This window comes from Alternaria alternata, assembly GCF_001642055.1.
Source record: "Alternaria alternata strain SRC1lrK2f unplaced genomic scaffold CC77scaffold_2, whole genome shotgun sequence".
NCBI lineage: Eukaryota > Fungi > Ascomycota > Dothideomycetes > Pleosporales > Pleosporaceae > Alternaria > Alternaria alternata.
Genome location: NW_017306191.1, coordinates 1,145,822 through 1,160,735, shown reverse-complemented (window position 1 = coordinate 1,160,735; position 14,914 = coordinate 1,145,822). Strand labels below are relative to the sequence as shown.

The window sequence follows — 14,914 nt, the reverse complement described above, 5'->3', positions numbered from 1 at the left end:
ATCCCCAACCTACTCCAACTTCAGCATGACGCTAACGGGACCGATCACAAACAGCGAATCGCGATCCAACTATGCTGAGATTGGAGAGGATGTATACGACCAATATCTGCTTATGCGTCATTCGTCTCGGTTTGCCAGTCTTCCTGCCCACCAAGGTAGCGATACACTACACGTGAATCCAAGTCCCTACAACGCGGATCATTGGCAGCACCATCGTATGTCTGTAAACCAACGTCCCCTAAAACGTTTCGTGACCCTACACGCTTCGCCATATCCACCGCCAAACCAAAGTCTTTGCGCATTAGCTGCACTTTAAAACCTTGCTTCCAGCCTCCCGACGATGGAGCCTCAGGGTATACATGTGGGACAGGGCAGAACTTGTCGCAGATACTGTTCTGAGCAGTACCCGCAGCGTATACTTTGGCCAACGTCCGAGGGTCCAGTCCACTACGCATACCCATATCGAACGCTTCTGAGCAAGCTATGGCGATTATGCCCGAGAGGTAATTGTTCGACAACTTTGCCGCAAGCCCTAGTGACGGTCCCCCACAGGGTATTACTTGCCCGCCCATCAGACCCATCAGATATGTAAGACGCTCGATATTTGGATCTGACTCTGCACAGCCTAGAAAGAATGCGATTGTGCCTTTGATGGCTCCTACTACGCCGCCACTGACTGGGGAGTCGTAGAAAGAAGCCGAGGGAAACGTCTTCGCAATGTGATCCTTCACGGCGAGGCTTGTTGCTGTGTCTATGGTGGAGCAGTCGACGAGCAGCTTGCCGGAGATATCGGTACTACAGACACCATTCCCGGGGTGGAGATACACGGATCGTACATGTGAACCTTCGGGAACCATGCTTAAGATTGTGTCCTGCCTGCTTGTCAGCGATCAGCCTAGTGTGACGACATCTAGACCTACAACTTGCTCCGCAACGTCTTTGGCGCTTTTTGCTTTCAACACTCGATCCGGAAACTCTGCACATGCATCGTCTACCATCTGTTCGACTACATCGTAGACCCAAATGCGTGAATCCTGAGGCAGTTTGTTGGCGAGATGTGAGAGCATCGGTTTTCCCATGGCACCAAGGCCGATGAAGCCCAGTCTTTTAAAGTCGTACAAATGCGCCATGGTGGAGTCGTGTGCTCAACGGGCGTTGAAGCGTTAACCCTGAAGCCCCAGGCTCTTCAGCCTGTTATGAAAGACTGGCGATGAATTTGAAAGGTTGTTTTTGGACGTCGAGAAACAAAGCACGTCAACATTGCCGTTCCAGAACGCGTCGTGAACGAGCCGCGGCTGGCAAAGCGGGGTGGGGCGTCCCCAACGGACACTACTGACTAGCAACCCTTACCCCGATGTCTCTCAACATCTGGGATGTTCGTAGGCTAATCAAACAGAGGTCACACGTGCCATTTCTTTGCATCTGGGTGTCTAGAAGAGCACTTACAGATATCGCCCCAGTCAGCTGTAGTCTTGTGACACTATCTCTAATCGACAATCGCTGCGGACTACTTGACTGTCTCTGTTGAAGGAGATGGCTACCGAAAACATATCTATGGATACTGATCTTACGAACACAGCTGTTGTTACTGTGCACGCATTATCGAGCGGCCACTTTTCGCTTCCAGAATACCAATTCGTACACCCTGTTTCTCGAGATGCGCGCCGAACCGTTCCTTCACTGGCGTTTCTAGTGCAACATTACAACCACAGCACAAAGAAGCGGACACGCATTGTCTTTGATCTAGGGTTGAGAAGGGATGTCAAGAGATATGCGCCAGCAATACAAAAGCATGTTGAGACGAGACAGCCAATGAGTACCGACCCGGACGTTACCAAGAGTCTTGCGAGAGGTGGATTAGCACCCAAGGACATTGACTATGTGATCTACTCGCATGTAAGTCATATTACCTCGCGTTACAGATGGTAGGTAACATGGCTGCGGCAGGTACATTGGGATCATATTGGTGAACCTCGAGATTTCCCCACATCGACCTTTGTCGTCGGCCATGGCTCACTTGCATTGCTACGTGGCACTTCACCGTCTCTGCGCGGTGGTCATTCCTTTTTTGAACATGATCTCTTACCAGAGGAGCGGACGATTGAACTATCAGAACCTTCGGCACGCATGTTGAAAAAGCACGATTCATGCATGGCAGCAGGGGACATCAACTTCGGAGGCTCCTGGCAGCCACATGGAAACCTTCCTCAGGTTCTGGATCTCTTCGGAGATGGTTCACTTCTTGTCGTCAATGCACCCGGTCATCTACCAGGCCATATTAATCTTCTCGCACGAACTTCCCCTGATCATCAAATCTACATGGGTGGTGATGCCTGCCACGATAGACGACTCCTGACTGGCGAAAAAACAATTGGAGAATGGAACGATGCTCACGGACATGTCTGTTGTATACACGCCGACAGAAAGCAAGCTGAGATGACGATTGAAAGGATCAGAACTCTAGAAAAAGAGGGCGTGGAAGTCATCTTTGCACACGACATCGAGTGGGAAAGCGATCCGAAGAACAAGACCCGATTTTTCGGCACGCAGGAAGGCATGGATGACTAGCTGCGGAACGCATATATGACTTCTGTTCAATAGCACATGAGCGCACACATCATCTCTCCCATCATTTACGATTTCGTAGGATCTGGCGTATTGGCGTCAGATGCGTTCCCTGTCATTCAGTTAGTAGGTGTGGTGTGTCGATCCCTGTGCTTCCCCACACTGAGGAGTTGGGGAAATGTGGGGCCCTTCTGCTCACCAGCGCCTCCAACAGTACACCATCCGAGGTAGAAGCTAATGAACGCATGAGAGTGTTCAACTCGCGCCAATAGAAGGAACATGGAAACTGGTGTCAGTGGTACTATATGCAATATCTACTCTGGCTTCAACGTTACCATTGCGAAGATTCTTACGACGAGTCCTCCTAAAGTATCCTTTCAATCATCCGTACCAAAACAATAAGTTTGCTACTTGTAGACCACTATGGAAAAGCCCATTCTTTCAGTTTCTCCAGAGAACCAGCACTTGAAAGACCGCTTCGATGCCGAGCTCGGCGCTGCAGCGTTCGATGAGTCTTGGGCTAGGCTACTCAAACACTCCCCAGAGATGTTTGCTGCATCGCTACGCCTGACAGCAGCACCAAGAAAGACAGGTCATCTCTCCCCCAAGATCCAGGCGCTGATCTCTCTGGCTGTAAGCTCAGCATCAACACACTTGCACGTTCCCAATATTCACCGATATACGAGCGCCGCCCTAGCAGCAGGCGCTTCGCGAGAGGAAATCGTCGAAACGCTTTGTCTCACATCCACACTTGGTATTCACGCCTCCACAGTCGGCGTACCGATCCTCTTTGAAGTACTTGAAGAGCGTGGCGAAGCCATGCCAAAAGGCATGTCAAATATGAGTCCCCAACAACTCGCCCTCAAGCAAGATTTCGAGACAAAGCGCGGTTACTGGAATGCGTTGTGGGAAGAAATGCTGCTTCTCGCACCCGAATTTTTCGATGCATATACAGAGTTTAGTTCGGTTCCTTGGACAAACGAGGGTGGCAAAGGAGTACTCGAGCCCAAGGTCAAGGAGCTGATATATTGTGCATTCGATACTGCAGCAACGCACATGTACCAGCCGGGACTGAAGCTGCACATGCGGAACGTGTTGAACTATGGTGGGACGAAAGAAGAGATTATGGAGGTGTTGGAGCTGGCGACGCTTTTGAGTATCAGTACACTGGATGTGGGATTGAAGGTGCTAGACCATGAGATGGGTACCCCCCGAGTCTGAAGTCACCCGCACAACGAAGCGTATACCTTGCAGCCTACATTATCTCCTAATAAGAAAACTTACAAAGATTAATAGCATTGTAGCCTTCTAGGTTTTCTATCTATATCCATATAGCTCTTGAAATGTTCTTTTGTAGTAGGAAGGGGTATGCTAGGCGCGGATGATGTCCATCTTCTCTCGATAAGAGGCTATGAGTCGTTTCCACTGGTGTTAACATGTAGCCTTGGTAAACTTGAAGAATACCGCACTGATCTGCTAAGATGAGACTCGCAGCAACTGCTTGCACTTGATGGTTTGCACCATGCCATAATTCGATTGTCATGCCGTGCTTTTACAATGACCTGTCATGGTTCGGTGCTCACTCTATCTTAACGGGCTTACAGATCTTTCTACAGGACTACTTGTCCTTCCCGCGCCTACACCAGAAGCAAGCAGTTCAAGCCTCGAAGCTTGAACCCGATGTTTCTTCATAACTTCTACCCATTCTTCTTCAACATCCTGCTCTTCGGTCTCATTTGTGTCTTCATTTAACTCCGCCCGCAAGTCTTCTTCCAGCAAAGCAATCATCATGCTGAAGTCACCACCCAATCTACCTAGCGAACCAGCACAGTACAAGACCTGCGTGAGAAGCGAATCTCGTTGCGATCGGTCTTGTACGTTTGGGAGATAAGTTTGCAGAGTGTCGAACAGCATTTCTACGAGATGTAGTGGGAACGTTGCAAGGGCTGATGGTATGGGTTGGAGGGGATTGGAAGTGGTGACTGGCTTTACAGCTGGGGCGCTTTCATCTGATCCTGGTGCTGGTAAGGCGGAGGGGAAGATGCTCTTGTACATGGATATAATGGCGAAACTCTGCTCGCGAAATACTTCAAGGTACTTCTTCAAGTACTTTTCGGTTTGTTGGCCTACCGCCCAGCCGGCGTCGCCTCTGGCTGGACTTGCCGTCCGCTTCTCTGTCTCTTGGTCGGCAAGTTCGCGTAGAGGATCCAGTGCGCTGAGCATCAGCTCAAGGCAGACTAGTCGACAAACGAGAAATAATGCGCCAAGCGTGCCTTCTCCACTGCCTATGCCAGCTTGCTTGGTTGACCATGATTCGTCCAGTTCGGGCGCCACGCGTCTAAGCCATCCAATTGTTCGCATGGCACCTGCCAACTTAATGCCTTGACTCTGGAGTGAGCTTATAAGGTTGGTGGTCATGGTCTTCATTTCCTGTTCAGCCTGAGCAGTGAGCGAGGAGACCAATTCAGAGGTGGGGTATAGGGTGTGGAGGCGCTTGATGTGGGCATGAAGATCGAGAGCCGAGGCATAGTTCGCGTTGGCGGTGGCCGTAGATGAAGACGCTTGCGCGGCGGCTGTAGAGGAGCTGATGGCGGAGGAGAGGAGGGTGGGTAGGTCGAGCACATCGGATACGCGGTCAATGTTCCGAGATAGCAGCATGGCCTTTCTCCGTCTGTCTAGGATTGCATTGTCTGCCCCTCTGCTGTATTTATCAGAGAAGCTCTGTGCAGCTGTTTCCAGCTTTGGTAGTTCTTCCTGGACCGTTCCTGCATCTTGTCCTATTTGAGGGAGTGTCTTGCGTAGATGTAGCAGGTGGTCGGTCGACGATATTATCGGCTTGTGTGAGCGTTTCGAGAGGGCTTGTAATGAGCGTAGTATAGATTGCGAGCTTTGTGACAGTGACTGTTGCTCTGAAGACGAGAGAGCGGCTAGGGGCAGGGTGGTGAGGCGGGCGAGGTACGTGTTGGTAATGGCGTCGTTCGGGGAGGGCCGTAGCTGCGCGTCTTGCGCGTCGAAATAGGGTATCAGCAGTTCGTAGAGGGGGTCGGCCATCGTGGGAGGTTTCACGGCTCCAATGACGCGTGCACAAGTTCAATGGCTTGTCGAGAGTAGCCGTGGGGGTCTATCGGGCGGCGGGCGGAGGTGCCACGAGGCTGAACCCTGTCACTTTTAGCGCCCTTCGTACTTCACATGCGGCCTCTCCCGCTGCCGCAGGACTCATGGATCGTGACGACTCCCACGCAGACGACTCCAATCCTCCGGACCACGGCGCACACAGCCCCGAAACGCTCACCGCCGTTGAGCGATTTCTTGCTGAACTGTTCCAGAGCCGCCTTCTCATAGACAACTCGGCTGCCGACGAAGCTTCACCGATTTCGCCGCGACCGCTACAATCGAATATTAATAATCTCGTACCTTTCTTCAGCGCCTCGAGTACTTTCCCAGTGCCGCAGAACCCACAGAATACTACACAAACATCACACGATACAACGCCGCACGCCTCGACACGCCAAATGCAAAGCGCGCAGGATGTCGTCTTCTGCGTCGAGGATACCGTGGGGCTCAAGGACGACAAATACAGCGTGGGCATAATAGAGCGTTCTTTCGGCGACGTCGACTCACACGAGCCCCGGCCACAGCGCGACTATCCCGACGACATCGAGCGCCATGCCGACATTCCCCTCCAAGATTTCACGAAGTTCATGAAAGACGGCATCCCACCGCGGGGTACAGTGCTAGTATCATGGCAGACACAGTACAAGACGGAATTGATACCAGAGGCAAACCTGCAATTGCTGGATCGTGCGCTGTACGTGGGTGACGTGGTAAAGAGAAAGGCGGAAGATCATATGAGCGGTACTGTCATTGGCACACAGGCAGTCTGCACCCTGTTCCCGGCCTCGCTGTTCAACGGCGGCCAAATCACACAAGCAACCACCGACGACTTGTCGATACGGAACGTACCAGCTGACGAGCTTATCAACGTGCACGAGTTCGTCGAGGGCGCTTTGGTCGTCTACGGTGACTGGGTGGGGCGGGTAGAGAACGTATACGACGAGGTTGCCATCAGGCTGGCCAACAACTCGGTCGTAGTGGTCGAGGATCCGACTGAGTTGGAAATGGACGACACTACACTTGACCGATTCAGCGTGGGCGACACGGTCAAGACCAAAAAAGGCAACTTGCGGCGGGGACGCTGGAGATTCGGCGCCTATGATCCCAGTGTACCACCTGTGGGTATGGTTGTCGAGACACGACCATCAGATATCGACGTACAATGGCTATCAAGAAGCATCGGCGCCCGCAACGTCGCTTTCAACGCCGACGAGCCACCGGCAACGCTTGGCCGAGACGAATTTGAGAGCCCCACCTTCTACAGATACGACGCCTCCGGAGGCACCGCCACCACACTCCCCGTTTCCGAAAACGGAGTCGACAAATCATACCATGTTACTGACGTGGCTGTGGGTGACCGGGTGCGGTTCAAGGACATTGCCGGCGCTGCTGTCAAGTACGATGGCACCAACACATTGCTCAACGGATATCCACAAGGGAAGGTGACACGCATTGCGCGAACCGAAAGTCTAGGCTATGACCTCAACGTCTTTTTGGTCATGCAGACTCATAGTCAAGTCACCGTGCAATGGCAAGACTTGTCCATAACACACGATTTGAGCTCTTCATTACTACCGGATCCTAACGTAGAAGACGACGATGAGGTCTGGCCTGGTGAAGTTGTCTTCTCGAAAGAGGGACGCGATGGTGATAATACCGAGAAATCAGAGACAAAGAAGCTTTCGAAAGTAGGTGTCGTTCAGACCGTTCAGGGTCGGGACCGAATAGCCACTGTACGATGGTTCAAGAATCCTTCCATTGAGTTCTTTGGCCCAGACCTACTTCCCCCCTCCAAGACAGGAGAACTGAGCGATATTGTTGAGGACGTCAGTTTGTATGACATCTACTCTTTCCCAGCCCTTACACGAAGGCGTGGCGACTTCGTACTAGTACATCCCGATTCAATCGAAGGCGTACAAACACCGCTCAACGTTATAGGCCCCGATTGGTTTGGAGAAGTCATAGACTTGGGCCTAGACGGAAAGCTCACCGTTCGTCTTGGCGCTGCGAAACCTGTTGTAGACGTCAAAGTTCCTTACGAGAGTGTTACACTCGCCTACAGCAGCGACATGGCTGATGACTTCGGTAACATGGATCCGCTTGAGGGTGAATACATCGACGACTCTGACGAAGAGGATGATTCCGATTTTGATTCCGCGTCGTTCAATGAAATGTGGATTGAGTACGAGGGCATGGCTGGAGAGCACCCTGTGGGAGACGAAGGAGACTGGTCCACAGAGGAGGAGGACGATGATGAAGACGATGACGGTGATGGCGATACTGATGCATCGATGCCCGATCTGGTGGACATCACAAAAGAAGACGTGGATACATCAAAGACCACTCCTGAAGACAAGTCACCGGAAATCAAAGAAGAGCACTCGATTGCCCAGCCCACCGAAGAAGACGATATAGCGCCAACAGAACAAGAAAACACGGAAACGCCTGCAGATGGACCAGCATCCTTTCTTATCCTCGAAGACGCCCCACCATCTTCTCATCATTACCTCTCCCAATCGTCAGCTTCGTCATCAGCTTTTATGCGCAGGATAGCAAAGGAGCACAAGATCCTCCGAGGATCCCTTCCGCCAGGAATCTTTGTCCGCACCTGGGAGTCTCGGCTTGATCTTCTTCGCGTCCTTATGATCGGTCCCAACGATACCCCTTACGAATATGCCCCCTTTGTAATTGACTTCCACCTCGGCTCGTCATACCCACAACAAGCACCGGAGGCCTTTTTCCACAGCTGGACCAATGGCAATGGACCCGTCAACCCGAATTTGTATGAGGATGGCAAGATCTGCCTAAGTCTACTGGGCACGTGGCACACCGACGAGCGTAACGAGAGCTGGAGTCCTGCAAAGAGTACGCTGCTGCAAGTTCTGGTCTCAATCATGGGTCTCGTACTAGTCAAGGAACCATACTACAATGAAGCTGGCTATGACGTCCATCGCTCAGCACCAGAGACAAAGCTGAGCTCCGCTCTTTACACCGAACGAGCATACTTCCGCGCCCGCGCCTTCATACATCATGCACTCACACACGAGGTCGCGCCGTTTAAAGACGAGCTACACTACCTATATCGAAGTCAAGAAGACAGCGCACCAAGACTTCTCGACAAAGCCATCGAAGCCGCCAAAGACATCGTTGATAGAAGCGCCGATGGCAGCGAAGAAGGGGAGCGCGATGGGTTGAGAAAAATAAGTCTAGGTGCTCTTGTCATGCTGAAGAGACAGGTCGAGAAGCTAGAGGCTTTGAAGCAGTCAGGCGCATGACCGGGTAGTAGAGAAGGTCTTGCGTCGGGCTCCAAAGGATACGGCTAATGCTGCTATGACTTGATGTTCTTATATTTTCGCCTTTAAAAGTGGTTTACACCTTACCATTGTAGCGAAATAACGAAGCAAGAGAAATTAAACAACATACTTTAAAGTGCCCGTCAACTGGCCTCAAATGTCACCATAAAAGTGCTTAGCACACTTCAAGGGTTTTCGATATCGTACGCACTGCTACAGGAAACCTTGAGGCATATCAGGCTATCCTGTCTATTGACAAGAACAAGTCATATAATATTTCCAATCCAGCATACATCTAACGGAACCGAATATCATACGATTCAAGCTTCACTTTCGCTCACTCTCGTTCAACCATTTGTATACCACCCTTGCGTCTTTCCCTTTGTACCTTTCATCTTGCATCGCTTCGCCAAATGCCTCTAACGTCGGCTTGTCCAGTATAGTGCGCGCTCCCACCATCTCGGCAAGTTGACTACCCATGCCTAGTACCTTTGCACAGAGCTCAATGCGAAATCCGCCTTCATATCCCCTCGAACTTGGTACGTTTGCTTGTATACCGGGTACAGGGTTACTTTTGCTAGTGACCCAACATTGGCCACCAGAAACATTGATCACATCCGTAAGCAGAGCGACGTCCAAGCCCATCTTTGAACCAATGTTCAGTGCCTCAGAAGCGGCGAGCGATGTGATGGCGCTGAGGTAGTTGTTAATGACCTTGAAGGCTGTGCCTGCCCCAATATCTCCACAGAGAAATATCGCATCCGGTTTGCCCATATGACTCAGATATTGCTTCACGGTAGGGAAGATGTCCTTGTTGTTTGCGCCAGCCATGAATGCCAACGTGCCGTCCTGCGCACCCATCGGTCCACCCGAAACTGGCGCATCGACAAAGGTCAGCATCTTGCTTGCGCTGGAACTCTCCACAGTCTTCGCGACCTCTAGGATTGTTGCTGTTTCGATAGTACCACACTCCATGATCAGCTTTCTCTCTCCGCCTTCTGGTAGTCTCTCCGCACCAGCAACCACTCCCGTTTCCTTGTCAATATACACCTTCTTCACGGCATTCGAATCCGGAAGCATCGTTATGACGGTGTCTGCTTCTTGTACTGCATCATACCCGCTTTGCACTATTTCTACTGGGCCTTGGCCTGAGGCGTCTGATTGGAATTTCTCAAGGGCAGAGGTGGATACGTCGCATATTAGGAGGGTGTGGGAAGAGTCGAGACCTTTGCGAAGGTTGAGGGCCATGGGATATCCCATTACACCGAGACCTGTGGTTCTTCAGTGTCAGAGGAGATGACGAGATATCTAGCCTGGAAGAAACACACCAATGAAGGCCACAGTCTTGCTTGGTGAAGACATGGTTTACAGAATCAGTTCGCTTTTTCGATCTCTGTACATGTGCTGCTTATTTCTTATAAATATGGGAGTGTCTTTCGCAGGTGATCTCTAAGGTTCTCGTAAACAGACGTTAGTGTGAACGACGTGCTGAGTAGCGTAATGTTTATTTTGGAGTCGCAGCTGCGACAAGCACACCAACATCAATGTCCCCGCAAACATGGTACACCAAAGATGTTCCACCGCAGACGATCTCGTCAAGCTCAAAGCTCTCCTCATTCTGAGAGGCGCTATGGTTCCCCAAGCCTAGCCCCGCATCTCACCCCGCTTTGGAGAACCACATGGTTCTCCACCTCCGCAGCGTTCATAGATTGAGAGCCGGCTAATACCTTGAACCTCGCCACCGACGTCGATATGCAGTTCCCTCATGTATTTTGGACTTTAGGCCTCCTGCGCATAGAAGGAAATGATGGAGTACCCATGGAAGTTGGAGAAGAGCTAGCCAGCCGTGAACGATGGACTCGGGTAATGGACGCAGGAAAGCGCATGGCGCACCTGCGTGCCGGAAAGACGCTTCATGGTCAATCATGCATAATGCAAGTAAAGACTTGGATCTGGCATCGAATGGAGCTTTGTAAATTGTTCTGTTCCTATATATCCACTAGTTCACCTTCGCTCTCAATCTCTCCTCGACATGGCGACAACAGATCTTCAGCGTTCAGTAACCGACGAGAAGCATGAAGAAGTGCAGCGCGAATATCTTGAGCAAGATGAAAGTGCAGAAACGATCGAAAACAAGAAAAAGGAGGATGCGCTGCGGCGGAAACTGGATTGCTTTGTTGCGCCAGTCATGATGATGCTGATGCTCATCAGCTATCTGGATCGTGGGAACATTGGATTTGCTGCGACGCAGGGTATGACGACCGATATTGGGCTGAAGGGAAGCGAACTGAACGTACGTTAAGACACTGGCAAGCAGAATGGGATATATATCAAGACTGACAAAATCACAGACTGCTGTATCAGTGTTCTACATCTTCTACATTCTTGCTGAAGTACGTTCTGCATCTGACACCTTCAGCTCAGCATATCTGATAATATACAGTTTCCAACTTCCCTCCTCGTTAAGCGCCTACAATTCAACCGAGTCATTCCCACGATCACCTTCTGTTGGGGTATTACATGTCTTTGCACAGGCTTTGTGCAAAACTTCGCCGGCCTAGTCACCACGCGCATCTTCCTAGGCTTTTTCGAAGGATGCTTGTTTCCAGCAATGACACTGTTTCTATGCAACTGGTACACGAGAGAGGAGCTGGGTATTAGAATCGCGTATCTTTTCATAGCATCAGCACTCTCAGGAGCTTTTGGTGGTCTTATCGCATTTGGTATCCTCTACATGAACGGAGTTGCTGGGTGGTCGGGATGGAGGTGGTAAGTCCCAGGCATCAATACCTTTTGGAGGCCCTATCCAACTAATAGGCATTCAGGCTATATGTCATCGAGGGCATCATTACAGTAATATGGGCATTTTGTTGCATCTTCCTTGTACCAAAATCATTCGAGACCGCGTATTTCCTCAACGACGAAGAGAAGACACTCATGCGCCAGCGCGCACATCGGACACAAGCATACTCCGACTCTGAGGGCTCTGGTCATTACGGAAAGGCTGATATCAAAGAGGCGGCGAAGGACATCAAGAGCTGGGTCCATGGTCTCATCCAGATCGCAGTCGTGACGATTCTGTATGGATTTGGTACATTCTTGCCCATCATCATCAGGAATGGATTCAATTTTTCTACGAAACAGGTATGCTTAAGTGCCTTGTATCTTTCAACACAACGCTCACATGGTTAGGCGCAATATCTCGTCATTCCTGTCAACGTCTGGGGAGCAATCGTATATGCGATCGGCGCATATCTGTCGGATCGCTACCAAACTCGATTCTTACCACTGATCCTGATGGCGCCTATAGGCATCGCCGGATACGCCATTCTACTATCTCCTGTCAGCCCGTACGTACAATACTTCGCTACTTATCTTATCGCGACTGCCTGTTTCCTCTGCACTGGCGGGAACATCACCTGGTTATCCGCAAACTGCGCGCCCGATGGCAAACGCGCTGCATCTTTGGGAATCCTTCTAACCCTCACCAACATCGGCGGCGTGGTATCTGGCCAAATCTACCAAAGCAACGCAGCGCCCAAGTACACTTTGGGTCATGCGTGGAGTTTGGGCTGTTTGGCTTTTGCGTGGTGTGGGTGGTGGATTATCAAGGCGATCTACAGAAGGAGAGAGAAGAGAAAGGATGCTAAACTTGCACGAGGATATATTATGCCTGCTGGAAAGCAATACACAGATCGCGAACCAGACTTTAGGTATCAGATCTAGGTAAAGAACATCCTAAGCCGTAATGACGAACACAGAGTACTGCGATACGTGTTGTTGTATGCTTCAGAAACCTTTTGAGGGTTTCGTGTTACTCACAATCACATCGAGATACACCGCGTCGCATGAAAACATCAAAACCGTCTGAGAGCAAAGAAACAGGTGAACAATGCTGTATGAGAACCTATTCGATAATTATGCGACAGTCACTGAGGTCGCTCCCAGCGAACTGTTGTACGACTGCCCCATTCATTGCGCCGTGTATATAGCAACCGCTTACGAGCTTGTGCCGGCCCTCTTTCGCTGGTGTAAGAAGAAAAGGGACGATTGCACCAAAAATGATACAACATAAATCGCCAACCTTGACTAGTTCACCGTGCGGTATCATCCCTAATCGCCCGTTTTCTGTCAAAAATATCTTTGAGCGGTCGCATGTTCTCAGATTCCGTTCGAAGTCTAGTGCACGTTTCTTCTCTTTTACCATCCACTTCGCCGTCTCCACACCACTCGAGCGGGTTAGGCGGGTCTTTTTTCTGTATGCTTCCAGTTCCTCTTCTTGACGTCTAAAAGAAACAGAACGACTAGAACTTTGTGCCGGATAGCCCAACCCCAATGTACGAACAATGTCTTCTCGACGTATTGCAAGTCCCAATCCAGTCGCTGTTTGAAATACATGATTCAATAAGGTATCGATGGGCAACTCGTCTGATTCGTAGGCCGTTGGGTTCGGATGTGTGTAGCTCAAGCCTGTTCCATCAACCTGTATCGTGTTGGAACTCCAGACGACTTTGTCAAATATGAAACTTCCGACCGTCAAGAAGTCTTCTTCGTCAGGGCTAATGGTTGCAAAGAACTTCGTAGTCCCACTCGCGCTGTACCAGTATTTTGGATCCATCACTCGGATGTAACGCCCTGGATTAATATGCCATGCTGGTACCCACGATGGATAACCACTGTTCAGAAGATTCTCTCTACTCTTGTGACGAACGGCTGAGAGTAGAGATGGTCCTTCTGTGGGGCTTTTCATCAGCGCGTAGGCGAGACGAATATTTAGGACGTGTATCGAGGACGTGTAATCTGCGTCTACCAGCGTTCGACCCTTTCCGTCCTTGGCGACTGGACAGCCCAAGAATGCGTAGACGTGATCTCTAGGATCTGTAGCCTGTAGAGTTCGAGAGGCAGCAAGGATTCCACATAGAGTCTGTTCTTTGTACCTAATGGCTGTATAGGCTAATCCAGCTCGAGATTGTTGCCATGATACTGGCCGGTTGGTATTATAGTGAAAGTAAAGTGCCAGTTCGCGACCATAACGATGTTGAATGCTCCCAACAATTCCTTGAACGGTGAGGTACAAGTCTGGTTTTCTACTAAGCCACACACATATCTCCAGTACATCGGCTATGTCGACGCTGGCTGGGCCCCAGAACATGCGACATTCGGCGGCGACAGCGACTTCCTGAACAGTCCATACTCGTTCGAACCATGGAAACTTGAAGAGGTTGACGACCCCTGACCATCTGTCCGGGTCCATGCTGATAGGATAGGGTTTCTCGAATAGGTCCATTCTGGAGGCTTTCTTGCCCGCCTTCACCAACGAGTCCCCAAAATAGGCGTTGGCCTCGCAAATCAGAGCGAACGTATCTGCGGCGACATTGTTGACATCACATCTGAGCCAGACCAGTACACACTTCGCGTTGGCGTACACTTCACCCATTCTCTTGACCTGATGTCCCTTTTCTTGGTCATCTTTTTGGTTGATACACAGGGCATCCGCCCAAAGTAGTCGAGGCTCGGAAGGATGTCGAAAGTTTCGAAGAGCATCCGCAAGGCTGACGGTAATCAGAACCTGCACCCCGTTGCACCATACGTCGACAGTGTGTTTGGTGTCGCCCCAAACGTACGATATCGCCTCGTATGCGTCCTTTGACGTTCCTATGTCAATGATTTCGAGGCTGCACTGGATGTCGTCTTCGGTTTTGCCAGGCTGGAGTTTTAGAACACGTATAAACTCGCCATGTGGGAGTGGTTCGTAGATCGTGTAGGCTAGTTCTTCATCGACTTTTTGTTGTCGCTTAGCTTCAGGAGGTGGAGAAGGCGACGTAGTGCTGCGTGTGGACATCCTTTTGGTAGCAAGTTCCCATAATACAGGAAGTCAATAGGTTTGTCGTATCAGTAGGGGAAGATCAACTCAGAAGGAAGGCTGAGGCTGTGTTAGGGCG

At 50.6% G+C, this 14,914-nt stretch overlaps 8 protein-coding genes across 8 annotated transcripts; 4 read left to right on the top strand and 4 right to left on the bottom strand.

The window, feature by feature from the left end:
- Positions 1 to 47: 47 nt before the first annotated feature.
- Positions 48 to 1,399, bottom strand: CC77DRAFT_1046659 (hypothetical protein). Its single transcript, XM_018527451.1, has 2 exons — positions 921 to 1,399; positions 48 to 872 (listed from the first exon to the last, which is right to left on the bottom strand). The coding sequence occupies exons 1-2, from the start codon at positions 1,128 to 1,130 to the stop codon at positions 111 to 113; spliced, it is 972 nt and encodes a 323-aa protein (XP_018390803.1). The 5' UTR covers positions 1,131 to 1,399; the 3' UTR covers positions 48 to 110.
- Positions 1,355 to 2,588, top strand: CC77DRAFT_1037492 (Metallo-hydrolase/oxidoreductase; the record flags this gene model as incomplete). The annotated part of the gene is made up of 3 exons (XM_018527069.1): positions 1,355 to 1,379; positions 1,580 to 1,896; positions 1,948 to 2,588. 3 exons carry the CDS (start codon positions 1,355 to 1,357, stop codon positions 2,566 to 2,568), a joined length of 963 nt encoding a protein of 320 aa, XP_018390802.1. The 3' UTR covers positions 2,569 to 2,588.
- A 215-nt stretch (positions 2,589 to 2,803) lies between these two features.
- CC77DRAFT_1046657 (carboxymuconolactone decarboxylase) lies at positions 2,804 to 3,786 on the top strand (the record flags this gene model as incomplete). Its single annotated transcript, XM_018527450.1, has 1 exon — positions 2,804 to 3,786. Exon 1 carries the CDS (start codon positions 2,989 to 2,991, stop codon positions 3,784 to 3,786), a length of 798 nt encoding a protein of 265 aa, XP_018390801.1. The 5' UTR covers positions 2,804 to 2,988.
- Positions 3,787 to 3,867: 81 nt separating this feature from the next.
- CC77DRAFT_1016354 (Dor1-like family protein-like protein) lies at positions 3,868 to 5,683 on the bottom strand. The gene has a single exon (XM_018524201.1). It carries the CDS (start codon positions 5,614 to 5,616, stop codon positions 4,150 to 4,152), a length of 1,467 nt encoding a protein of 488 aa, XP_018390800.1. The 5' UTR covers positions 5,617 to 5,683; the 3' UTR covers positions 3,868 to 4,149.
- Positions 5,684 to 5,780: 97 nt separating this feature from the next.
- Positions 5,781 to 9,300, top strand: CC77DRAFT_1016353 (hypothetical protein). The gene has a single exon (XM_018524200.1). It carries the CDS (start codon positions 6,078 to 6,080, stop codon positions 8,952 to 8,954), a length of 2,877 nt encoding a protein of 958 aa, XP_018390799.1. The 5' UTR covers positions 5,781 to 6,077; the 3' UTR covers positions 8,955 to 9,300.
- Positions 9,127 to 10,529, bottom strand: CC77DRAFT_317829 (3-hydroxyisobutyrate dehydrogenase-like protein). The gene is made up of 2 exons (XM_018531231.1): positions 10,301 to 10,529; positions 9,127 to 10,243 (listed from the first exon to the last, which is right to left on the bottom strand). The coding sequence occupies exons 1-2, from the start codon at positions 10,332 to 10,334 to the stop codon at positions 9,300 to 9,302; spliced, it is 978 nt and encodes a 325-aa protein (XP_018390798.1). The 5' UTR covers positions 10,335 to 10,529; the 3' UTR covers positions 9,127 to 9,299.
- Positions 10,530 to 11,004: 475 nt separating this feature from the next.
- Positions 11,005 to 12,698, top strand: CC77DRAFT_1027925 (MFS general substrate transporter; the record flags this gene model as incomplete). Its single annotated transcript, XM_018526404.1, has 5 exons — positions 11,005 to 11,265; positions 11,324 to 11,365; positions 11,416 to 11,741; positions 11,798 to 12,021; positions 12,202 to 12,698. 5 exons carry the CDS (start codon positions 11,005 to 11,007, stop codon positions 12,696 to 12,698), a joined length of 1,350 nt encoding a protein of 449 aa, XP_018390797.1.
- Positions 12,625 to 14,867, bottom strand: CC77DRAFT_1016352 (HET-domain-containing protein). The gene has a single exon (XM_018524199.1). The coding sequence runs from the start codon at positions 14,812 to 14,814 to the stop codon at positions 12,880 to 12,882; it is 1,935 nt and encodes a 644-aa protein (XP_018390796.1). The 5' UTR covers positions 14,815 to 14,867; the 3' UTR covers positions 12,625 to 12,879.
- Positions 14,868 to 14,914: the final 47 nt, after the last annotated feature.